Source organism: Channa argus, chromosome 24 (assembly GCF_033026475.1).
Source record: "Channa argus isolate prfri chromosome 24, Channa argus male v1.0, whole genome shotgun sequence".
NCBI lineage: Eukaryota > Metazoa > Chordata > Actinopteri > Anabantiformes > Channidae > Channa > Channa argus.
The window spans coordinates 5,721,986-5,748,471 of NC_090220.1; the positions used below are offsets into that span (position 1 = coordinate 5,721,986).

General features: G+C 38.2%; 3 protein-coding genes across 5 annotated transcripts in view; 1 reads left to right on the forward strand and 2 right to left on the reverse strand.

The window, feature by feature from the left end:
• The window catches only part of spns2 (SPNS lysolipid transporter 2, sphingosine-1-phosphate), a 54,616-nt gene extending 51,225 nt beyond the window's left edge, over positions 1 to 3,391 (forward strand). For all 3 annotated transcript variants that reach the window (XM_067494148.1, XM_067494149.1, XM_067494150.1), the window contains one exon: positions 183 to 3,391. In XM_067494148.1, coding sequence (XP_067350249.1) covers positions 183 to 194 — 12 coding nt within the window. In that variant the 3' untranslated portion in view covers positions 195 to 3,391. The remainder of the gene's footprint in view (positions 1 to 182) is intronic.
• Positions 3,392 to 13,956: 10,565 nt separating this feature from the next.
• ruvbl2 (RuvB-like AAA ATPase 2) lies at positions 13,957 to 18,373 on the reverse strand. The gene is made up of 14 exons (XM_067494152.1): positions 18,302 to 18,373; positions 17,319 to 17,373; positions 17,149 to 17,204; positions 16,772 to 16,913; positions 16,373 to 16,502; positions 16,219 to 16,285; positions 15,956 to 16,062; positions 15,734 to 15,827; positions 15,336 to 15,554; positions 15,127 to 15,245; positions 14,871 to 14,990; positions 14,651 to 14,780; positions 14,432 to 14,546; positions 13,957 to 14,293 (listed from the first exon to the last, which is right to left on the reverse strand). The coding sequence occupies exons 2-14, from the start codon at positions 17,371 to 17,373 to the stop codon at positions 14,265 to 14,267; spliced, it is 1,383 nt and encodes a 460-aa protein (XP_067350253.1). The 5' UTR covers positions 18,302 to 18,373; the 3' UTR covers positions 13,957 to 14,264.
• A 1,841-nt stretch (positions 18,374 to 20,214) lies between these two features.
• On the reverse strand, positions 20,215 to 24,548 carry ftr83 (finTRIM family, member 83). The gene is made up of 7 exons (XM_067494757.1): positions 23,875 to 24,548; positions 23,421 to 23,516; positions 22,994 to 23,227; positions 22,714 to 22,873; positions 22,559 to 22,615; positions 21,930 to 22,019; positions 20,215 to 21,096 (listed from the first exon to the last, which is right to left on the reverse strand). The coding sequence occupies exons 1-7, from the start codon at positions 24,448 to 24,450 to the stop codon at positions 20,570 to 20,572; spliced, it is 1,740 nt and encodes a 579-aa protein (XP_067350858.1). The 5' UTR covers positions 24,451 to 24,548; the 3' UTR covers positions 20,215 to 20,569.
• Positions 24,549 to 26,486: the final 1,938 nt, after the last annotated feature.

The following is a 26,486-nucleotide window of genomic DNA, read 5'->3' on the forward strand; positions in this document are numbered from 1 at the left end:
AAACACTATTGTGCAGGCGTTTTCAGGAAGCTCCCAGCAGATTTCCCAAGAGTTTTCAACCTCCACATTATTTGCATGATGATGTCCTTTGTTGAGGCCAGGCTCTAACTGTTCTATTTCCTCCTGTTCTTTTCTCTCTCTCTCTCTCTCTCTCTCTCTCTCTATCTATCTCTCTCTCTCAGGTTACAGCCTAATCTTTAAAGCCGCACCGTGCCATCCTCCCTCTCATCACCACCATGATCCTCCTCCTCCTCCTCCTCCTCATCTTGGCTCCTGCTGCTCTTCTTTTTTACACACTCGTGGAGGCTGCTCAGATCTGCAATGAGGGAGCGTCTTGCCCCTGTTTGAACTGCCTCTAAATCACAGGCTGGTGAGAAGGCCCACCTCAGCTTGTGTCCTCCTCACCTCCGTCTGTGAGGATCCACTGAACCTTACAGGTAGGAGGTGGGGTAGCAAAAATCCTCCATGAACTCCTCCAACTTCTGATGTCATACTACTGAATGCTGACCATGAACCTGCCCTGTCTGTCTGCCTGTCTGTCCAGTGATCTGTCTCTTGTACGTCTGTTTGTCACGTCATCTCTTAATCTGCACTAAGTGCCACAGCACCATTACATTCCTTCAGATTTTGCACTGACCACCAACAACCCTCATGACTTCATCACTGTCTATGTTTACATGCACACTCTATAATTCAGGTTTTGGCTACAAACTTTTTGATTAAGCTTTTTAACTTTACAAACACAGTAACAGTAAAATGCAAGTTTTGTGGTGCAAGTAAGGAGCGATCATTAATGTGAATAAGATCAGATTAATCTGCATATTTCTATCAGAGTTTTATCAACGTGAACAAACATAACAGATGCAGTGTTTTAATATTCAGTTTTGTTCCAAGTTTTGTTGTGCATGTAATCATAGCTGTCCACCGAGAGTGAATAAGTGTTACTGTCTAAGGTCAGTGACTTCGCCTTAAATTGGAGCTTTCATGCCAACATATGTTTCCTTTCCCCTCCCATATACGTTGTTATTTTGGGATTTTAGCACTTAAATCCATATAGACAGTGCCAGAGAACATGACAGTGATGATAGATTTCTGCAAATTATTTCCACAAGGTTTTATTGTGATTTTTATCATTATTCTTATTTTTTCTGTGTAATGTTTGATTTGAAACTGGAGGTTACTGCCTACGATTGTTTCAGAAGGATGAGAAAGCAATCCAGGTAAATTAAAGTAGACACTGGAATATATATGTTATCATTTTTGATGTGTAATGCTTTTCACAAACGTAAATGAAAGGCTACTTAGTTGAGTTTTAAGGAAAAGCACCTGTGCTTATGTGTAAATAAAATATATAAAATAATAAATAAAATAATAAATAAAAGCAATAAATAAAAAAAAAACCTTTTTTGTGCAAAGCAGCCATTTTTCTATCCACATGCCTTATCAGTGAGCTGGGAATTCCTTTAAAGGGGTATGGCTCTCTGATGGTTAGTTTTAAATTTCTGGACACAACACCCACACAGAGATGGAGTCACACTTAACAATGGATTCAAGTATACTCCTTGCTCGTTACAATAACAGGCATTGTGCAAGGAGACCTTTCTCCCATCCCAATTGTACATATCCCATTCCAAGATTAGAAGAAAGGACCTTTGAGAAGAGCTGGAGTTACAGTCATCAGTTCATTAGTGAGGGAAATCAAAATCCCAGACAGGAACAGGAAATCCTTGTAGCCGCATGTTATACTGTTGGTGAGCTCTTTTTGTTGATAACAGATAAGTGAGGAATCCCGCTTTGAACACAGCCCAGCATGCCCTGTAGGAACCTCAAAAAACCGTGCCCTGAATACACCAAAAAAATGATTTTTAGATTTAAATTGGAAAAGTTGGATCATAACTCTAAGCAAAGTAATTATGTAAATTAATGCAATCTAAAAAAAAAAAACAAACAAAAAAATCTGTGAGGAAGCCTTCAACTAGTTGTTTGTATATACAAAGACTTAGGCTTCATTAGAAGCTACTTTGAAGAACGGATTTCTTCTACGTCCCCAAGTGGAAACAATTTTACTGAAACCTTAAAGCCACTCGTAGAGTCAAAGTTTTTTTAATGGAGAAGAAAAGCACTTTGCAAACCTCCATGTAAAAGGAGTAGGAGAAGGATGGATTGACCCGAGTGGAGGAATAAAGAGAGATGTTGAGGTGCTTCTTGTAGCGCTGATGTGCGAGCATGACTCACTGGCTGCATGTGTGTAGGGGGCGTGCTGTGTGGGCTTTGTCCTTGATCATTAGCTTTAGCTTCTCTCCAACTGTGTGGAGCTCTCTGAATGTGATTGTGTTCTACCTGACGTGTTTACACACCTACATCTTCTTAATGAACTAAGCTTCTTATCTTTCTTGTATCTATTTACTTTGTGTTTTTTATATGTTACCAAATGGGTTTTTCAGATAACTACATATATATGTCTATATCTATCTATCTATATCTATAGCTATCTATCTATGTAGATATATAGATATAGATATAGATATATAGATATATATATATCATGCAGCAACTTTAATATATTGTAAATGATAGCTTGGATGCAATGTATTTATTTGTATTTTATGATAATGAAGAAAAATCTATAAAGGGAAGCCTAAAGTTTGAATATGCTAATCTTAGTGTTGTATGTCATTAAGTTTAGAAATGCCTGTTATTAATCCTTTTGTATCACAATGAAACAACATAATACCTTTTTTCATCACTAAGACTTATTCTATTTACTGTGAGCATGATTTGAAATCGCATATTACACACAGAGGAACTGCAATTGGTATCATATTTGCATTGTTTCTGTAGCTCTTATATATTTGTGTTTTTCTGTTTTTATTTTTTTTATTTTTTTTAATTGATCAAACCATTTTGCACACTTAATGTTCAGGGATTTCTTTGAAGCCTAGCATCAACTTCACAGCCTCTACCACAGAGGTGTGTCGCGTCATTCTCACAGCAAGTGCTGACACACTGTTATTATTCATCAGAAGGAATGTTGGCTCTGGTCAGATGGGTCATGAATTAAGTGTCACTTTGCCAAATTTAGTTGATTTAGCACCGCTCCTTTAGGCGTATACGTCAGTGAAATCCAGTAGTTCTATGGTAATAATCACTGAAGTGATGTATTGAGAATATTTCTTGTTATTTCTTGTTATACAAGAATCATGTATAAAAAAGCTTATTTCTGATGTTGAGCAGAAACCAGAGGTTATTTTTTATTTTTAGAGCAAGTCAATAGAAGAGAAGTGTCAGAGAAATCAAATGATATTATTCTACAACTGAACTGTGATGCTCCCTCAGAGGGTTGACAGGAAATGTACATGTCTGTAAATGAAATAAACCTATTTAATCCCTTCATAGCACTTTGTTGCCTCTTCTCTTCACTGTGTGAGACATCCGTCACATCAGAATGAATCCAGGACTCATTTCCTCTCATCTGTTTTAGTAGTCCTTCACAAAGAACTTGTTTCCTCCCTTCTAAGCAATGATCAAGTCTGTTTAGTGGTAATTTAAAAAACAGTTTTCACACTCCAGAAGTCTTTTCATATTTTTTTTATCCATATCGATATAACACCACACACTATTTTTCTCCCACTGGTTTCCCACAATGTTACTTTGCTATTCAAGGACAGTAAACACTGAGCAGATTTGATACCACTGATAGAAAATGGATTTTCAAATTGATTTTGGATGTTAATAACACATTACTGATAAGATATGTATTGTATGTATTAAAATAATCCATCAAATGCTTATAAGTTACCTAACTAAGATCTAGTGTAGCTGATGACGACATGCAGTGTTAAGATGGATGTATTATGCTCTGAATGGGATGATTTTAATGGGTTTTTTTTTTTTTTTTTGAGGAAAATGTACTTGCTGATTCAATATTTAAGAAGAAACATATCAAGAAGGCATTAGTTTATTATATGAAGGATCGTTTCCTTACAGGGAGACACACTAGGAACCCATGTAGATTATTTCAATTATTCTATTAAGTATTTTGTACTTCCTCATTTATGAGCTTTGCCAGGCTAAAAAAAAATCCATACAAACCTTTTTTTTTGTAAAAACCTGCAAATTGTGGGTTATTGATGGCCACAGGAGTTGTCTAAATGATATGAAAACCACAATGCTGACAATGGTTCCTATGGGACAAATTCAATAAAAGCCTCTTCAGTGTCCTGTGCTAATGTAGTTATGTTTTCAGTGCTTCAGTTAGAGAAGCTGTCTGGGAGGTTGTTAGACTGAAAACTTTAGAGGAACTACTGAAGGCATAGAAAGACCGTACAAATATGTATTATAAGTACTGTACATGTCATATCTGTTCACAAATGACATTTATGTATTGAGCATTTGTTCCTTGTTCACTTCATACTAACCAACAAGGATTTTCTCTACCCAGTTACCACAACATACTTTGCACATATGTTCAGTGTCATTACAATGAAAATGCATTACGTCATCTTAAAGATATTGCATCAGTGCACAAGCTATGTTACTTTCACACAAACTTTTAGTTTTTTTGTTAACTGGATACCATTTTTTCCACCCTTCACCATATTTGCAGAGGCTTACAAAGGCTTGATTTTTATCACAGTGAGAGTTGCCCAGAGTACATAAATGAACTACTGCATTGTTCAGGTGCAGTGAAGCAGCCTTCTGTGAGGCTCACTTTGTAAAGTAATCTCACAGAGTGGCCTACAGACACACTGATACATCACAGATTTGACATTTGTACAGTGGGCACATTGAAAAACAACATAATATTTATTTACCTTGACAGGAAGTGAGTAAGTCCTGAGTTATAAGAACTCTAATCGCTAACTAATAGCACTAATGGACACGTCTATGACAAGGCTGCACAAACAGGAAGAAGTAAGTACAGAGTGCGTTTGGACAAAAGAGGCTTGAGACATTGCCTGTGAGGCCTTTAATTAGGCAAAGTGTCCAGTTTGAAGAAGTCAAGATTTTATCAAAAGTTCAAAGTGGAAAAGCTCTGTGAACGACCCAGAGACACCACCAGCCTTTCCCACATACAGACCACAGTCCGTACCCCAAAAAGTCAGACGCTGCAAACTCAAAGTCAACACACCTAGTCATAGCAGGCAGGAAACACTGGGGCGTGGACAGGAAAAGAGGAGCCATTCTAGTGCGCGCTGGAATTTCCATTTGCACTTTACCACCTAAACTCACACTGGACAAACTTTATACAACACACAGGGTAAATGTAGGTGGAAAAAAGCAACCAGTGAATGTGAGGCATTAAAACGTCAGCTTGTTCAGGGTTTAAAAACAACACTGTTTAGGGCGTCCTTTTCTCAAATGTTCGTGTGTACTTGGGAGTCACAGTGCCCTGTTGTTTTGCTCAGGACACATAATGTCAGCCTTTAGTTCATAAAATATGTATGTTATGAATTGCAGCACTTTAAAGTTAATGCTCATCTTGCACACTAATGTGTTCATTAGTGTTAACAGTAAATGAATACTTTACGTTTATGAAAAGTATTAACTAAAGTTTGACTTTGTAATAATGGAGCCAATTAACATGTTGTTACACATAGTTAATGGCTGTAAAAGATTTACTAATGTATAAAGTTTATAAGCTTTTATGTCCCACACATCCACCTGAAGAATGCAGTGATGCATTGTATCACACAGTGTACTTATTCATTATACACAGATCATCAATAAAAGAATGATTTTTAAGTAGAAGGAAACAGTTTGGGGAACACTTATATACAGTACCAAGTTTCTACCTTATTGGTGGCTAAAAACCTTTGGATGTTGCTTCTCATTCACACACTCATACCCCTATGGCAGAGCCTTTAAACGGTGGGCTCACCTGAGTCACCAGCAGGTATTTGGGGTTTCAGCGTCTTGCTCAACGACACTTTGACATGTGGGAATGAAACCACCAGCTTTGGGTTTGCTGGATGACATTTGGCTCCGAAATAGAGAGTGTAACAACTGTGGGTTTGTTTAGGCCTGCTTGGGTATTTCAGTTTGTATTGTAAAATTAGTTTTAACTAATGCTACTGCTATATTGAATTGAATAAATTCAAAAAGAAAAACAAAGCCTTCTAAGTTGTGTGCACAACGTTATTCATGTAGTATAGTTTATAAAAATATTTCCACTTGTGGTTTTTCTAATTTTTTGCATTTTTTATATTATGCAGTGATTAAGGATGGTGAAATTGATTTCAAGGTCCTCTTCAAACAAAAAACTATCACCCCCTTATTGTTTCTTTTTTTGGAAGTCCTCTCTTTTTCTTCATTCCCATCAAGAGCCAGACCCCAGCGTAAGTTAATGAAATCTGTAATGTTTTACTACCCAAGTTCCTACCCCTCTAGACCAGGGGTCTGCAACACGTCGCTCGAATGTAGCTCGCCAAAGGGTTAACGCATGAAAACTTGATTAGTCAAATTTAATTGGTCACTCGCCGAATGAACTTACATGTATATCCAATCAAATTCAGAAGTGTCCCGTGTCCACACAGCAATTGAAATGAAAACCCATACCAGTAAGAGAATACAATAGAAAGAAATGCATACAGACACACTAAATGCAAAAACATTTAGTAAAATATTTTTTGTGATGTTTTAAGGCAAAATGAAAAAGTAGCTCTCGAAGTGAAAATGGTTGGAAACCCCTGCTCTAGACCAACCATGTAACAAATCGTTATGTTCATCCCAAGAGATAAAAATAGTTTGCTTTATTTTAGGACAGACATCTGTAATGCAGTAATGGATGTCAACAAGCTCAAAACATGCAAAAGCTTAAATTAAAGGTCTGAAAGGGGTGTCGATTACAAATCAAAACTAAATCTGACTCATCTCTGCAATATGTCATTAGCACATCAGAATACAATAGGTTTATGTTATGGTGACAACCGTAATCGTTTAATTAGTCTGTCAGTTTTCATGGTGTGGTTTTAAAATAACTAACTGTCAAAAACATGATGCACTGTAGTTTCTAGTAAATTGTTAAAAACAACAAGAAGTGTAATCAGTTTGATTTATATGCTTCTTCCTGAAGGCTTGTCACTTCCCTCAGCCGGAATGAGAGATTTCAAACAGACGTAATTCATTTTTTTCAGAATAGCTAACAAAAGCTTTTGTTGCAAGCAGAGTCTTTTATGTAATTAAACGGATCTGATGATTAATGCAGAGTTATCATCACAGAACAAATGGGGTCATGCAAGGGAAACAAGGTGATATCTGATAACACAGAACTAGAATAGGCTGTCTGCACACCAACACATAAAGTACAAGTACCTGCAGGTTGCAGTATCACACTTCCACAGTAAATTTCTCACCTCTCTTTCTCTTGGCATCCACTGAATTTTCCAACCTGCTTCACACTGCAGGAGCACAGCTAAAGCAAGGGTGGTGGAAACATTAGAGAAGTCTCCGTTTGCATCTGGTGAGATGCTCGTCATGTACCCAGACTGTGACATTCTGCCATCTGAATGTCAGTGTGAGATACAGGATGGATTTTCCACTGGCTGCTCTTTTCCACAAAGAGTTTAAATCAGATTCTAGGTTTGGAGTTTGTTCACATAATTCAATTTTTGTATCGCACAAACAGGGATAATCAACTTGTGTAATAAACATAGACTTGGGTACACATGTACCCGAATCTGTCACAGTTGCACAATGAAAGCTATTAGTTTATTATGTAAATTATTACAGTAAACACGTAGTAATTCATATGAAATCAATAAAAAATGCAATGGCAAAAACATAAAATAAAAGATGTTAAAGTAGCTTATTTTTGTATCTACTGTTCATATTTTAACCATGCCCTTTTGGGGCATTCAAAGAAAGTACTGATGACAGTCTTTAGAGTGACAACATAAGTGGTCCAAGAACTGATCCCTGGGATATGCCACTAATCTATGTAGATAGGAGATAAAATAATCAACAAACGCATGTTTTTAGTATTTAGTATTTCATTTGCCAATATACATTTAGCCTGAGGAGCCAACTAACCTTAAGATGTCTGTTTGCAGTTTGCATGGATGCCAACATGTCATTAAAGAGATGGACACATGTCCCAGAGCACATGAGAGTTCTCCCCCCACTTAACTATCTACCCATGTGGAATGATTAAGAAATGTGCTTTATGGTGGACCGAGCAATGTCAATGAAGGAGCTAATGCAAATAATTCAAGAAGGAATGAATGGCAAGTGATGGTCAGTCCTGCTGTCATTGCAGCCACAGTAGCATAGACATCATTAGCCTCCAGCCAGTTACAATGATCATACTTCATATCCCATCAGTCCTTGAAGAAGTGGTTGCATTTCAAATTGTGCCAGTAGGGTCCCCAATGCAATGAGGGACTAATTAGATTTGCATGCTTACTAACAAGGATGTAATGTAAATTGACAGTGGAATAGTGTTACCGCTATTGTGCTTGTTATGTGCCACACTGGGTTCAGTGGCACATGTGCAGCAAGTGTGAATTATAAATACCAGAGTTTTCTGAATTAAACATGAACTTATGCTTGACTTGTCAAAGGGTGAATGATGTTGTTTAGATTTCGTTGCTGTTTTTAGCTCTCGTGATTCCATTTTTAGAACTACTGCTTTCACTGCAGCATGAAGTAATTCAGAAAAAAACTTCCAGAGGCTGTTTATGCCTTTGTGCACAGCAGCAGACAGAGAAACAGCTTAATGAATGTCTTGTAAATGGCTTTCGCCGAGTGCAGGCTGAAGCAGTGGATGGCAACAGCTCTGTGTAAATGGATGCAGAAGAGCAAGTTACATGATGTTCTGTTTATTTAATACACCAACATACTGTATGTAGCACAATTCAAAGACATAAAATGGGTAGATGTCATAAATTGCATACTGACAATATGGCTACAGATTAAATCTCAGCTTTGGAGATTATTTTAATGACCTGTAATCAGAAAGCAAATAGTTTTCATTTTAACAAGCACTTGATGCTTCGTGAATGACTGCATCTATTCTAACGATGACCAGGCACTAAACTTTGACACTGACATCAAATCAAATATTATCCAGGTGTTACTTGTACAGAACACTTCTACTCTCTTCTCTTTAAAGTGAACAGAGGAGCAGGGAGCCGTTACCCTCAAATGAATGAATTGAAGGTGCAACAAGAAATGAGTGATAATAGGGTTGATAGATTATTTATGATGTCAGACAGTGATGGTGACTGAGCTTTAGCACTAGTGCATTTTTTGGATTGAATCCAAAAGTTCAAGTCAAGGAGGGGTAATTTAAAGTTTGAATATTGCAATGGCATTTACAAAATCCCAGTTGGTTAAGTGTTCTTAATTTTTCCTTTTTCAGATCTGACATACCACGATTGTGTGATGAAAACTGTTTTTCCAGCATCAAATAATCTACACATTCACTGCCATATGTGATGCACTTGGAATGACCTCTACTCCCTCTTCACCACAGGATCCACACGCTCTGACTTTTAACGTTCAACAGCGAGGGAGGATGAAGATTTATTTTTTCTTGAAAACTTCAGGAAATGAACTCAAATTCTGACCATTCTTGACCACCACATAATAAATAGTGCCTAAATCCTAAATTAAGTCATGTTCCTATTTAAAGAACATGACTGGAGAGGCAGCAGAGATATAATAATAAATTGCATAGGACAGCAGCAAGATATGCTAAAGCAGAGTGTCTACAAATATAAACAAGTGAAAATATTCTCTTTCCAAATACTATGATGTCAGTTCAAAATGAAGCATAAGGTAATATGGTAATTGGTTGCATGTGTGATTCCACTGCCTTGGTTCCCACTGTCCAAAGTTTGACTCCAGACATTTAGTGCAGTTTCCTTTGGAAGCACTTCCAGGCACCAGCTTTAACCACGGTGAGTGATTGCTATTCTCGATTTGTCACTAAACTTGCATTTTCCCTTTACCACAGTCTAACAAGAATGCTGACTAGCAACACCTTAAGAATTCTAGAGATTCTTTAGACCCATCCATGCGAGAGTATGCTTTTTAATGTCTTTTATTACTAAAATTGTACTTAAGACATTTTAGGACTTTTTAAGGACCCATAGACACCGTTTAAAGGCTTGATACAGAATAAATACACGACCCTGAACTCACGGGATAAGCCGGAAGGAAAGAAAAAAAAGGTTTCTTGCATTGAATCTGGTCCTGACCTCTTTTTTACAGTTTGTTATAGTGTCTGGCTCTGGTTCAAGAGGTCGACCTATGTGTAAACCCTCATCTGAGACATACAACTAAAGAGTCAAGCACAACTTCAAAGAAGGCAGCAAAACATGTGAAAAGTTCTAGTGCACCGATCACAGTCCATGTGATTGTGATCTGTCAATGTGATCTGTTCGTGTGATCTGTCATGAGCTTGACATGCTGCTGTCCCACTTCCCTGTACATGGCACTCCTCTCATCATCTTGGGAGACCTGAACATCCACCTTGACAAACCTCAGGCAGCTGACGTGTTCTAAACACCTTTGACCACTTCCCTGACCCACAAAGCTGACAACAACCTGGACCTGATTCTCACCGGGGAACTGCCCCACAGACAGCATCTTGGTCACTCCTCTGCATTTATCGGATCATTTCTTCATTCAGCCTTCATCCCTAGACCTTCGCATTCTCCTACCACACTTGTAACATTCCACCGTAACCTCAGGTCTCTCAACCCAGAGCAGTTCTCTTCCCTGGTCTCTGCAACTCTGCCCCCACCACAGGACCTCTCCATCCTCGATACTAGTGCAGCCATGGACAGCCTCTGCAATAGACTTTCATTATGTCCAGATAGTCTCTGTCCCATGTCTTCTAGACCCGCTTGTACCTCAGCTTCTAATCTTTGGCTCACTGTCTGGATCTGTGAGCAACCACCACGCTCAGGAGTGCTGAGAGGTAGTGGTGCAAATCTCCATCTGCTCTTGCCGAGTATCAGAGACCAAAGTTCTTGTCTCCCCAGCAAGATGTTTGACTCAACACAACATCAGATCAACATTGGATCTCCAGTGACTGTCTCCACTAAGTCGTCCAGAAATCCGGGAGTCATCATTGACGACCAACTGAGCTTTAAGGACCACGTCACCTTAGTCTCTAGACCATGAAGATTTGCCCTCTACATAATCAGAAAGATCAGCCTCTGCCTCACGGAATATACAACCCAACTCATTGTGCATACTGCAATGCCCTGTTATTGGGGTTACAGGTATGCACAATGAAACCCTTGCAGATAATCCAAAATGCGGCAGCACGTGTAATTTTTAATAAGCCAAGAAAGAACTCATGTCACACCACTCTTCACTGAACTCATGAACTCATGTCACACCACTCTTCACTGAACTCATGAACTCATGTCACACCACTCTTCAGATCTCTACACTGGCTTCCTGTAGCTGACCGCATCAGGTTCAAAGCTCTGTCCCTCAACCACAGGGTGATCAACTCAACAGCTCCTGCTTACTTCAACTCTCTCATTCAGGTCTACAATCCCTCCCGTCTGCTGCGCTTTGCCAATCATCAACATCTGGGGATCCCAGCACCACACAGAAGACACGACAACAAAAAAACAACCCCCCCCTTCCTTTCTGCTCTTTCTTGCACTTGCATGTCAGGAAACATAAACACTTCTTAAATAGGACTTTGCTTTGATGTTTTCTTCTTGATTTATTTTTTTTTTGCAGCCTTGTACCTCACTTGTAAGTTGCTTTGGATAAAAGCATCTGCTAAATGACCAAATGTAAACGTAAATGTAAAAAAGTTTAATTATGTAGTGAAATTCTGAAAATACTGGAAATAGCTTTCATTTGCATTTTTTGGTGAAAGAGGACTTCATTTGGCTGCTGCGGTAAAATCCCAGATGGCACGCAAATCTATTTACCTTTAACTGACAATATATCAATTGATTTTGATACGGACACATTTAGCTAATGACATTCTTATTGACAGCCTTGGTTAACTGGGAGAAAGTACAATGACCTCTGACAGAGACAATAGTGTGGAAAGCTTTCTTAGTTGTCATTGTGACCTGGATGAAAATCATCCGACTGGCTGAAAAGTCATCCACTTATTTATGTCTTACCTGTAGAACTGCAGTGGGCAGTTATAATAACAAATGTTTTTAGATAGAGATGTAGGGATCTGGCTAGTGATCATGGTTTGGAGAATGCTAGTAAAGCTCGAGTAGTTAAAAGGGCACACATATCTGTGCAGCAGGCAATATGCCATGAGATGTTAGCATGCTGGGCAGCCTTGTATCCTGTGGATAGTGGTGTGTAGACAAAGAGCGGGAGCCAATCAAAGAAAATATGCTCACAGTGATTTTTAAACATGGCTTCGGAGTCACACTGACACAACAAATAAGAAGGGTCCCCCACATTATAACATATCAGCTAAACTACTGTATGTATGGGAGTCCCAGACAAGGAGCTGCTTTTATCCAAAGAAAGTTCTAGCAAAGACGCAAACCGTTCTTTCATACAAATAGATGAACCTTTGTGGCCTTTATACAAGCTTTGATCCAATCAGGGAATCCATAAGATGCAGTGGTGGTTAGCAGCCCACAGCAGCCTCGAGGGAAAGAGGTGGGGATTTATGGGCTGAAAGCAGCAGGGTAATCCATGCACAAGTCTCTCCCACCAGCACTAAACATTAAATATTTATTTCTATGTAGGAAAGAGTCTGCACACTTCTAATACTCTGTGCAGGTAAAGTTGATTAATCTACTCTAATTGGTTTTGAAAGAAATAGACAAGAGAACTATGAGTAACATTTGTGTGCGGTATGTTGTTGTAGTAGAACTACTGCAAGATATCTTACACGCTCATAGGAACGTTTTCATCTCTGCTGGTACATTTACTAATACATCAGTTTATTTTAATATGCTCGTTATTCAATGCAGGCTTGTAAATAAGTTAGATGTAGCAGCCCATGTAGCAGCAGAGATACCTGCTGAAGATTTGTGACTTGTAATTATCATTACTATGAAGACATAAAATTTACGAAGCCATAAAATTTATGGGTTCATAGTAATGATAATTACATTTATGGCATAATGTTTATTTTGAACAAATGTATTATTATATTGAAAATCAAATGTAATATATTTGTTCAGACAAACTAGAAGATGATGGAATTTGCAGTTTATGATTGTGATTTAAATACAGAAAAATTAAGGTGAGAGGAAGTCTGTTCCAGTGTGTGTGTGTGTGTGTGTGTGTGTGATTATCTGCACGCATTTCTATTGCAAGCCCAAGCCTTTAATACAGTAAGAATACATTAACTGATGCAACACACATATTTTTAGGCAGTCATCAAAATACTGTATGATGACACAGTACATATCTCAGTAGTTTGCAGATTGTATTACTTCCAGAAAAAAAAGTAATTGTAAACAGAGCTTTGAGCTCCATCTTGTGGTAGCAAATATTAAAAGTATTACTGCATTGCTAATTTTTATGTACAGTGGATTGCTGGGTCAGTTAACTGGACTTACACATTTTTCTGATTTCCCTTTTCAAAATTCCTCACACAGTCAGCGTAGCTGTCCTCCTCGACGTAATGATGAAGTGAATTATTTGATGTAACTGCAGATAATGGCCAGGGATAGTGAGCCATGCACAAAGAGAATACATTCTTTCTAGAATATACATCATAAGATGTGATCAAGCCGCATGCATTCTGAATACATAAAATACAATTATTAATTTTGTTTAGAAAAATAGCATATTTCTTGGTGGTAAAAACAGTTGTTCAAAAAAAATAAAATAAAAAGGCATAACAGTGTTTTACCAGCTTAGAAATAAGCTGGTTTATTTTTTACTGTGGTGAAGGTAGATATAGATCAAAAGGAATTTGATGGGTTCCAATATCTGGTTTCCAACGAATAAATATTAAGGATAAATGTCAAAGAAGAAAACAAAACAGTGCCGTAATAAAAAAGACTGTTTAATTGCTTTCATAAAAAATAAAGCCAACAAAAAAAAAACAAAGGAAGCCCTCAGTGATGAAGAGATCTGTGGTCAATTCTGAATTAAGCCAAATTTCAGTGAATAAATCTGAATCAAAACAATGTTAAAGATAAACAGACAGAGACAATGTTATACATTTTATTTCTATTATCAATGGACTCAATGCTGACTTCAAATTTAGGTGAAATGCAGTTTTGCACCGACTCCAACTTCAGGGGACTATCAACAACATAAAGAACTTGACAGTAAAGAAAACCAAGCAGGCCTCTTCATTGGGACGTATCCATTGAAGCTGTTTCTGTAAGTTAAAAACAGGTTAAATTTTTTTGCATAGAAAAAACATATTTTTTAATAACATGCAAATCTGTAAAACATTTTGTTCTGCACGATGAGGATAATTACAAGTGTGCTCATACAGGGCAAGGGGAAAACTCACGTGTTTCATGGAAGAGGAAGGAATCTTGATATTCCTTCATATACTGAGAGGATCGGGCCTCATCAAGAAACAGAGAATAAACCCGTTTAATGTCTTCCACCTGTACCTCTGTTCCCTGATGAAGAGAAAATACACAGATGACATTAACACTGAGGCTCCAGGAAGTCATGATACATTACAGCTACAGAAACAACATCTGCTTGTTCAGCGTGAACTTACCTTGCGTTTGCGACACACCAGTCCTGCTGTGCTGATCAGCTGGATGGCGTAGCGCAGTGACGTTTCCATGCCAATGCGGGTCAGGACAGTGTGAGCCTCTTCGCTCAGCTCCACATCCTCCTCCTCACACCTAAAATAATACCCATGCAGAGGTACCTCATATTACCTCCGGGAGGAGAGAAACAAAGTTTACAGATGAATCCTTGCAGCAGTTTCTCACCGGATTTTAAGGATCTGCCGCGTCTCCTTTTCAGTGTAAGGAGAAGTAGCGATAATGAGCAGGCGATCCAGCAGGTCGATGGGGATTCCATGAGGGCTTTGATAGTTTGTACCACGGATACTGCGAGAAAAAAGTGACACAAGTTTTAAGAATTTGAAATTTATCTAATTTATCTTAGATAAAAAAAAATCAGAAAAAAGACACAGACACACAGACACACAAGCCTCAAATGGGATAAAACAAAAGTCAGCAGTACCGAGTGATGCCTCTGTTGGTGGCCATAATGAGAACTGGGGACAGGTCACTCTCCAGAGCACGGTTCAGGAAAGAAAAGCACTCCATATCCAACATATGGACCTCATCAATAAATAACACCTGAAGCCAATTAAAAATAAATAAAGGTCATTCAAGTACAATCGCACAAGACAAATACAAACAAACTCGCACACATATAGGTGCACCTACCCCTGGAATGATCTCTGCCTTGCCCTCTTCCCTCCACTCACACACTTTAGCATTTATTTGCTCGCGGACTTCAGATTTTATCTCTCCGGTGTCTCCAGAGAAGAGAGCGAGGAAGCCTTGTGTACGGCTGTTGATGACGTCAATCTCATGGAGGGACACCGTGTGGACCACCTCTTTTCTCTTCTGCAGTTCTCCCTCTGGACACTGTACAAACTGTGTCTGTAAAGAAAAAAAAAATTCAGCTACTATTCTGACAATATTTAACAATTATATGTAAAACTAGTGAACACTACAATTTTTAGAGATATTTCAATAGTGATCAATTTTAGGGCTTTCAGGTGCCGTCATTAGTGGAAAACTCTGCTGTTTGTGAGAATGCATTTCATTATGGCACACACCTGAGCTCCCATGGCATCATAGTCTCTGGCTCTTGTGAAGGAGCGACCCAACTTGCTGATCTTTCCTGTGGCTTTGTCAATAGTAATAACATCTCTGAAAGAAAACAGAGAAATGTCATTTAGAGAAAATATGACTATCCAATATACCAGAGTGACAAAAAAACTGTAGAAAATAAAAATGACAGATAATGGCTATAATCCACAAAGAAGAAAATGACTTACCCAGCTTGAACCTTCTCTTTACTGAGACTGTCAATCATCTTGTTGCCCAAGTCATATATTGTCTCCATCTCAGTAGTCTTTAAAGTAAGCTTGCCCACCTTGGCACCCTAATAGACAGTAAAGTATGTTGCAAAAGAAAGTTATTTAAATAAAAAATACCAACAGGTTGTTTATATGCTTATTCAATCTAATATATTTAAAGTAGGCATAAATAGGGTGTGGAAAACATATGGTTTTGATTGCATATGCAGCAAACAGGCTACCGTTCCAGTTGCTGGTCTATCAATCTGGATTTCAACCACCTCTCCTTCAATAATCTCTGTTTCCTCTCTGTAAATAAAAAAAACACAGTGAAAACCAATTAATTCTGAACAATAAGGTTAAAAAAAAATACAACAATTGTTTTTGCACACTCACTTGATCCTCACTCCGATGGCTTTTCTAAAAGCTTGGCTGAGTGCCTCAGTCTTGCTCATTTCTAGGGAGAAGATCTCACTACCAGCCAATGCTGTGAAGGGTGTATCAGGACCAAGAGACTGGGCAATGCCTACATAAAAAGAAAAAAAAAATAATATATATATATATATATATATATATATATATATATATATATATATATATATATATATATATATATATATATATATATATATATATATATATATATATATATATATATATATATATGCGCGCAGGGGGCAGGAATGTTATCTTTAGAAAATATAACCTAAACTAATTACACATCAATGAAAGGAAACAGGGGGGAGAATGATACGATTATTAAGTGTTCTGGGAAGATTCCAATGTGGCCCTTACCCATAGCAATGGCTGTCTTTCCTGTGCCAGGTTGGCCAGCAATCAGTACTGCCCTGCCAGCTATGTGGCCATCTTTGATCATCTCCAGAATGACCCCTGCTGCCCGACGGGAGGCCAGCTGGCCAACCATCCCCTGAGACACCTGCAGGTCAATCAAAAAAAGGTATTACTGAAGCTTAATTCAACAGGAATCGAGGCACAACAGCACATCATTCTGTGCTGAAATGCTATTTCTGCCTATAATCATATTCTGACAATTATTTGTTATACAGTGGAATTAGAATAAACAAGATGGCCTTATGGACATATACCCCAAACTCAGCCAAATACACCTCTTGAAATTGTCATATGGCTAAAAAACATGAAAAAAGACTTACTTGTCTTGGCTCCAAGGCATCATCCAAACCAAGTCCACGGATGTGAGAATGTGCACCTAGACACAAAGTAACTTTTAGTTCTCAACATATATTAGAGCTGACCTATTTTAGGCCCCATTAATCAATTATAATTTGCATCAGTCAGGGTCCCAGTGGAAATGTGGAGTTACCAATTCTCTCAATCCGTGTAATGTCACGAACCTCTGGAACCTTTGTAGTTGCCATCTGAAATAGGTAAAAAAAACAACAGACAACACAGCAATGTAAATAATGAATACTTCTTTTATCCCTTCCATTAGCTTTTTTTAGAATCTTTAAGTTGAAAACACATAAGGGATCAAAACTACTCCAGATTTACTGGTTTATGGTACTATACCTCTGTTTCATGCACAAGTTACCATATGTTCTAAATCCCATTAACAAGATTTGGCTTGTCTTTAGGAGTATCAGTCTACAGATAATAAAAGCCCTGCGTTGAGTAACACAAGCGTTTTTTATTTATCTCAGCTCGTAATATTGAATTATAGTTTATAATGTTTTTTTTTTCTTTACAGTCAACCAACTGCTTTACAATGACAAAGAAAGGAGCGATTTTTTTCAGAACGTTAACGTTAGCGGTTAACGTTACCTGGACGATGTCCTTTTTTAATTTAAAACAGCACTGAGTTTTACCAACTTTTTCAACCAAATCCAATGGTAGAAAATAAATCTAAAGAAGTCTACCCTGTCAACTCGGTTGTCATAGTGACAATAGTAACAGATACCACAACACAGGAGTGGGTCAACGCTTATCTAACTAGCTTTGCCAAACCAAAGAGGCTTTTAAACTGCGAAATTAATAGATATTACCTAACCAAATAAACTTGGTGTTATCGGCAAACTCACATTGAGTTATAGGACATCTGGACATTAAAAATCTAATCTATTTGACAGTTAGCACTAGATCATCGGAATAAAATGTAAACGGCAGCTAATGTTATGTTAGCAAACTAGCTAGCTCCATTCATAAATTTCTGTCTTCCGTATCTACAAAGGACTAATGTTGGGGCTAACAGGAAGAATATGGCTTACAATACAAGTATAGCGATTTAAATACATCAGCAAAAACGCCTAACGACGTTTAATGCACTTAGTGTGTGAAATGCCTGCTCACCTGGGCTGCCACACTTGCGAAAATGTGAAAATGCGGCGCTTCTTTCTGGCGGTGCTCAGCGTAAATGTCTCCGAAGAGAAACGCAAGTCCTATGTTTCAGTGTGTGTATACGCTTTAAAGGCGACTGCCCTCTAACGAATCGGAGGTAAAGAATAATAAAGGGATTATAACAAAGGCAAGTGAAGATCACTAAACTGTTACAGCAGGATCCAATTATTGATTACGAATTGTTTAGGTAGGCCTACCTGTAACTAAATGTACACTTTTAATGTCTTTCTGATTCGGATTCTGATTCAATTTCTAATGGTGTAGAGTAACATTAGTTGTTATACTGCTTAATAAAAAAAAATGTGAACTGTTTCCTTAACTACATTTTTTTTATGTTTAGCCCTTTTTGCATTTAACTCTTGTTAAAGTTGCAGGTGTATAATTAATAATCGCTTTACACGAAAACACCTTATAGGTTAAATATAGTAAATTTGTTCAGGTAATTTGTTCCAACACAATGGTGGAATGAGCTACTAAACTCTGCACGCTGAGCAACCTCCCTCTCAATATTCAAAAAACTGCTGAAAACAGAAGTCTTCCGCACCTTCCTATGCATCTATTTTTTTTAATTATTACTATTTCCTTGCACTTGCAACTAAATTTTTTATTTATTATTTTGCTTGCCTTGTACCTCACTTGTGTGTTGCTTTGGATAAAAGCGTCTGCTAAATGACTAAATAAAAATACAAAATGTAGCCCTGTAATATGCTCTTTGAAGTAATCAATCCCACAATTTAAGACTGCGAGGCCTAAGGTAAACCGAATCAATAGTGTTACCAAAGAAATAATTTGGTCAATTTTTCTCTGTTCCAGAGTTTTGTAGCTCCAACAAATAAATTATATGAAAAAGCTTTTACAGTAGAAAAAAAAGCCTTGATAGGCACAACAGACAGTTGTCCACTAGAGGTCCCAAGGAATTTAGTATGTTAAAGAAATTCACTGCAGTTGCATTTGTAGAGAACAAAAAGAGATCATGCTGAAGTTTTGGAGTTCCACAGTCTAAACGTATTTCATTCCACTATTACAGGAGTAGAAAACAAAGAAAAAAATAATTTAAAGAATTAAAAGAATGTATTGTTTGCCATTGTCAACAGTGGAAATGATTCCTGGTTTGTAATCATTGGCTTGTGAATGAAACACGTGCTTAGCTAAAAGTCAGGTCTCTTAAATGCTTCTCAGTAAAGAGAACAGTTTACTTATATATAGTTGTACCTCCTACAATAATCAGGTGGAACTCATTTTTATAACTCCTTTTATGAAGAAAGAAGCATATGCGTTGACCAGCAATGCCTGAAACCAGATTTTTAATAATCAACTAGATTATCCAACTGGACCATGTTTTAGTTCAGCATGCCACAAATATTTCAAACAGTTGAAATGACAGGGCCTCAACCTTGTGTAAACTGCAGGAGCTCTCAGTTACACCTCACCTACTTCTGTACAGTTTCTCTCAAACCTCTCATGACAGACTCCCACAAAACCTACACTGTTCCTCGCCCTCAGGACATTAGTCATTACACTCCGCAAGCACACCGTCTCACTCGCGGCCTCTCAAAATATTATTTACCTTATTGTATTTATGTTAAATGTTTATCAGGCCGCTAATGCAAATATTTTAAATATTTTTCACACGTAATACATGTTTTGTGATTGAACAAACCAATGAAGTGACAGGTTTTTAATACTCTTTCGAGTGCGAGTTTCCTTTCTCCTAATACTGGACTGAAATAATGACTGAAGCAAAGAGTGAAAAATGTTTTCTTCCATTTCGTTCTTTACATTGTATTGTAATTATTTTTTGTTAGATATTATGTTAGTGTTTAGCATTGGGATTAGGCCTAGAAGAAAATACTAGAATGGAATAAAATTGCTCATGTTGTTATTCTCATTGATATGTGCATTTATTGAAAAAAGTTAAAAGTTATTGATCACAGTTAAAAATTATTAAGTGTCATGTTTCAATCAAGTACAGCCTTCTTCGTTTTACATTTTAAATGCCCATTCACTTTATAACCTGATTTCATATGTCACACACATGTTTATTTGCAGAATATTTACATTATAAAATGTCCTACTGATACTGAACACATGTTTAAAAAAATAACATCCTGTCTTCTAAAAGAATTACAAACATCGCATCACACAGAATCTTCAGTAAATTCATAGCAAAACTTAATCACTTGTGTACTGTACATTAATTATTGGATATGTACTATTTAATCACAGCTGAATGATGGTGATGGCCGACTCATACCAAACCCAGAAGCCAGGATAGACAGGTTCACTAAACGAGGCCTTAAAACGGTGGATGAGAGACATGTTGTCTCCTAGAGCATAGAAAGAGAGGGTCCCCCCAGCGTGATCCAGGAACACCCCAATGCGGGAGGAGTAAGGTGCCTTGACCTCTATCTGGTCTTTGTTGTGACGGGCTGAGTAGCTGGAATCAGAGCAGAAGAGGCTCCAAGATTTGCGGTTGTACCCAATGCGGCAGTTGTCTCCATAACCAGCCCTTTTGATGCCTTTGTAGGTGACTCCAATGGCAGCTCCCTCCCCACTCCATTCAATTTCCCAGTAGTAGGCACCACCAGAGAGGGCCTCTTTACACAGGACCTGAGGAAGGGAGTCAAATCTGGCCGGGTGGTCACTGTAAGACTGGGGCTCTCTCTTGAGGGCAGCTTTTCTGTTTCCTCGAGACAAGTAGAGCTGTCTGTAGGCTGTGTTTTGGTCCAGAGTGAGCTGACTAGCATCTAGAAGTAAACATAAGGAAAAGTAAATGTAATTTACAAAAGGAAGTATTTATTTAAATTGCTTAGGTTAAATGTAAATGAGCAAAACCAAGACCAAGCCCCAGCAACAGCAACAAAAGAAACCCTAACTTCTGCCCCACTAGGATGCAGAGGTTAGCAGAATGTAATAAGAATTTGCAGTTCTGTTAGAATTGATGGAAAGTGATCGGAAGGTTAAGTGGGAGACCCTTTGGCTGTACACAAAGAAATCAGAATAATTCCAAGGGTTAGACATCACCTGCCTGCTGTGTACTTTCACATCTGCAGATCACAGTATGTGGGATACCCGGTGGCCTCGACCAGGTCTGCCTGGCCTATTATCTGAAATACCAGAGGGATTAACACTGTTTGTGAATTTGACCACAAACAGAAGTCCATCTAACAACTAGGAAGTGAGACTGAAACCATCTGAGAGCTCTTTTCTAGTGATCCTAAAGACTGTAATTGATTCGTAGTATATTCGTAGTAAGTATAAATGCTTAATAGAATGAGGGAAGGGAATGTCCCTATTTATTAGACAAGTATACCCGGTTGAAATATTTTGTTACTACAGTAATTAGACTGGTTATCAAACATCAGGTTTTGTGGTCTTGTGATCACAAAGATCGCAAAGTTATGCAAATGTAATCAATCCCAGTGTAATGTAACCGCATCTAAAAACAGATTTTGTGGTCAGCCACAGGGTCTGACAGAGAAACTCATCAGCATCTAATTTGCCTCATGCACTTTAGCGAGCACCAAGGGGAGTGAATTGTGTCACTGCAGAAAACAGGATTAGAGAAGCAGAGACTCACATTTCAGGAAATCCTCCCTGTATCGGGGTTCCTGTACTGGAGAGGCTAAAGTGGACTGGAGTGATTTGTACTGCACAACAGCTTCATCGTCTGTGGAAGTAAGAACATATACAATACGGATGAGTGTTGTAGTATTACAGGGAATTACTTTAGACTACATCATGCCGGTAATTACAGAAAAACACCGTTATTGCACCTATGCCTATGATGACGAGCCTGAAAATGAAAATGAGACTGTTACAATGTGGGCAGTGTGAATCCTCCTGTTATAGGCTATTAACTCTTCTGTGTCACCGTCAGTAAAACTGATCCACACTATCCAAGACCAATCAACTTTCTATTTCTATATCAGTGTGTTTATGTAAACTTTATGGCAGTTTTGCACCCTATCAGTGTAAACCTTTAACCATGCAGCACCCCTTAATGACCTTCGGCCTCCCTCTAATGAAACCATGGCCCTGCCATGGTCAAACATCAGACAAGATTGCAAAATATGGCCTGGTCAAATTTTTCCTAAACTTTTTCATTTCTAATATCCATAAATGTTACCAAAAGGCAAATATTTTTTACAAATTTGGTGTTCACATAAAATCAGTTATGTTGTTTTTTTTCTTGAATGAGTGACTTACTTTTAATTGACCGTCTCTTTTTGGAATCGTCCAGTTCACAGAAGGGCATTTTGTTAACTGGAATTAAAAACAAAAAGAATGAGTCAACCCGTTTGTGAGGATAACATCTTCAGAAATTTACAATAAAAAGATGTTCATGGCAGCTCTACACTCACCTGTCTTGGCCACTTTAACCAGCTCTTCATTGCTGAATTCATTCAGGTGCTGTTTCATCTCAGAAACAGCTTTAGTGACCGGGTCAAAGGAGAAGTAGGGGTTCACAGTTACTGTAGGCAGCTCTTCAGACTCTGTTTGGGCTATCAGCATGTGAAAACTCTAATACAGAAAGACAGAAAATGTTTAAGAAACTGATGGATGGATGGTGGAACTGTGGGCGGAAACTATTGCGAGTCTTGTATTGTGTCTTAATGTTAGTGTTTGGTGGCCGTTGTTTACCTGGATGAAGTGGATGTGGTCCTCAGTGCGGGACAGCTGGGTGATCTCATTGTCTCTCCTTCTCAGATCAGCAATCTCATTGGTCAGACGCTCCATATGACCTTCAGCGTTGTTGAGTGCTGCTCTCTTGTTGGAGGAAATCATCTTAGCCATCTCTTGCTGCATCCTCTCAATGGAGCGCATCATGTCACCAAACATCTTCTCGCATTCCTGCAGCGCTCTCTGGGCCGAGTTCTACACAGGAAACAGAGAGGAATGCAATGAATCAACTGGTGTCATACTGCTTTTACAAGCACAGAGAGATAATCTGTCATTACCCCTACATAAAGGAATGTTGTCTTTGTTAGTAGCTGATTTAACTTTGTTAAAAAAAATCTGTACTGGTTAGTCTGGTCTTATCTTTATTATGAATGGTGGTGACACAAACCTTGAGTGAGTCCACTGCTTGCTTAAGTTCCTCCATCTGCTTGAGTCGATCATGAATTTTCTCCTGAATCTCAGCCTGGGTGGCACCGAGTCGTTGCTAAGGAGAGAAAAACACACAGTGTTGATACTGCTGACAGCAACTCATTTTGTCTTTGACTCTAAGAGACTAAATCATCTTGTCCAAATATTTTTTAACCATTAAGCTTTATAAAAATAGTATCCAGCTCAGATTTGACACTGGCACCTGTAAGAAATTATGGGTTTCATCTATTATGAGCTGCATTTTCATCCACTACCTGCCACTGTGCTATTTATCTAATGGTATGTGGTGTACATTGATTCACAAATGACAAAATCTTTCTGTACAATAAATACTACTTGTGAATTTTAGCATTTATAAAGCTCCTGTTGCTAAGCCAGTGACAGTTTTAAAAACCATTAAAAAGATTGCCTACCTGCTCCTCAGACCTTTCCTGCTCAGCAGACACCAGGTCGTGACCTTTGTGTTCTTTCACTGTACACAGCACACAGATACACATCTCATCAGTGCGACAGTACAGCTCCAGACCTTTCTGATGCTGGGGACAGATCTGCCTGTCCAGGTGGCCAATTTCATCTACCAGCTTGTGCCTTTTAAACGTTGCGGACTCATAGTGAGGCTTGAGATGCTTCTCGCAATAGGAGGCCAGGCACATCAGGCAGGTCTTTATGGCTTTGTACTTCTTCCCAACGCAGATGTCACAACCTACATCCTGGGATCCTGCGTAGTTGTAATCAGGCGACGGGGGTGGAGGTGGAAAGGATTCTGAGCTGCGTTGGGCGGTGGACTGCCGGGAGCTTCCCATGCGCCTCGGCGTGGGCCTTTTGTTGTAGGTGACCCTGCACTGTGGGCAGAGGTATGAACCCGTGTAGTCAGCATGGTCCCAGTAGGTTTTCAGGCAAATGGAGCAGAAGATGTGGCCACATGGAATAGATACAGGATCCCTGAGGTATTCCTTACACAGGTAGCAAGTGTCCTGGTCAGATGACATGGAGACAACTTGGTGATGTTCCCTCTAATGCAGAAAGGGAAAATGATGCAAACACAGTTGGTGACTTCTATCAGCACAGTGGCAAAGTGATCTCACAGTTACTACAGGTGCAAGTTATATAGAGTAAACAGAGAGGGAGGATAAACTGGTTGAGCCGAAACCAGTAAAACAAGGGCGGGGCAAGAAAAAGGCCACAGTGAATGCTTCCATCCGTCACAGAATCCAAGAAGGATAAATGAAATGTGTAATTGTAAAATTTGGACAACATAAGTAACAGCAAATTCTAAATGGACTATATGAAGGAGTAAACACAGCGTGATGAGTGAAATAACGTTATTTGTATTTGCAACCTATAAACAGATAAATTAAAGAATGTTCACCGTTCAAATATAACATGGCTTTGAATAAATAATGGAGTGCGATAAAACTAGAGGCGTGTCAGGATCGACTATTCAGTGCAATCTACTATGTGGGAGTGTTCCCTTTAGACATTTTGCAATAATTCTCAGTTCTTTGACTAATAATAATTCAACTCCTTGTCCTAGTGACCAACTGTTATGTGTCATCCGTGTCAGACTCATCAGTGACTCCATTCATGATGTATACATGGTCAGTGAAATAATGAAATTTAGCTGCTTTCTTTGGCTGTGATTAAATTCATAAACAAGTGAGGTTTTGACCTTCACCTTACCTGTGGTGAAGTGGTTAATTATCAACTCTGGATGCTTTTACCTTTTATTCTTACTGATTTTATCTAACAAGACAAAAAGTTTATATAGACGGACTTTCTCTTTTTGTAGTACAGAGTCAAATGTAATCCTATCCTAAATAGCAACATTTACCTTCTAGCAGTTATTCAAACGATTTGAGCAAAAACTCTCTTCCTGTATATTTCATTTTACATTGAACACACCTCCCCATTAAGGAGTTTCAGAGCCGTTAAAATGGAGACAGGAATGCAACTACACTTGATAGCCCAGATAACAGGAGGGCAGAGAAAGCCTGCTTAAAAGATTCCATTGTTTTAGCGCCAGCAGGGCCTAAGCAGAGTGCCAAGCACTGTAAGGGTCTGTTGTCTATCAACAACAGTAACTACAGATGACATGCAAGAAGAAATGTATCATCTTATTTGACAAAAAAAAACATTCCACTGTCAGGGGACATTGTGATGCAACGATGCAGAGACTTGGTGTAGTCCTGATACCAAGTGAAAAAAACAATGTGAATATAAACATACATTTAGGTTGAAATGTTAAGTTTAATTTATTTTTATGAAAAGATCTGAATTACAAAATGTTTATTTCAAATAAATACTGACATTCTAAAGACTTTACACCACTGATTTAATTTTGCAAACTGCAGCAATTATGTACATTATTGCCTTTTTGTCTCATCTCTTGAAAAGTTGAAATTCAATTGGAAAAGACAAATGTACAACAAAGAGAAATTGTTGAGTCTCTTTCCAGAGTTCTAGAGACTTTATGGCCATGTTATGGAAACTAAGAGGATTTTCTCAGCATTCAAAATAAAATAAAAAACATGACCAACTTTTGTTTTACAAGAGTAATTGGACCTTTAACCCTTTTTTACTCTGGACTTTGGTTTCATAAAAAAAGACATTTTATAGATATGTAACACCTTTCTCTGTGACTTCTGTGCCTACTGAAACATTGTATGCTCAGAATGTGTTTCGTGGTAGGCAGAATCATAAGATCAACACAATCCCAATCAAAAACAATCAAATGACCATCTGCCAACATTCAATAATTACACATGACCTTCTCTAAACCTAAAGCATATGTGACATAATGCAAATACAACTGCCCTGAACTCCTGCCCGAATTGTTTCTAAGAGAAAGACTCAGGTCTGGTCCTAGCTTGAAGTTTCAGTTTGCCTAGGTTATTTGCTTTTTGTGTATGTTATGCCAATCCTAAAAACCCAGCTTTTCTAGTAAAAGAAATATTTGGAACCAGTTATGGACACACTATGCAAATATTGCTGTTTTAACAATAACTTAAAAATATGGGACCATTAT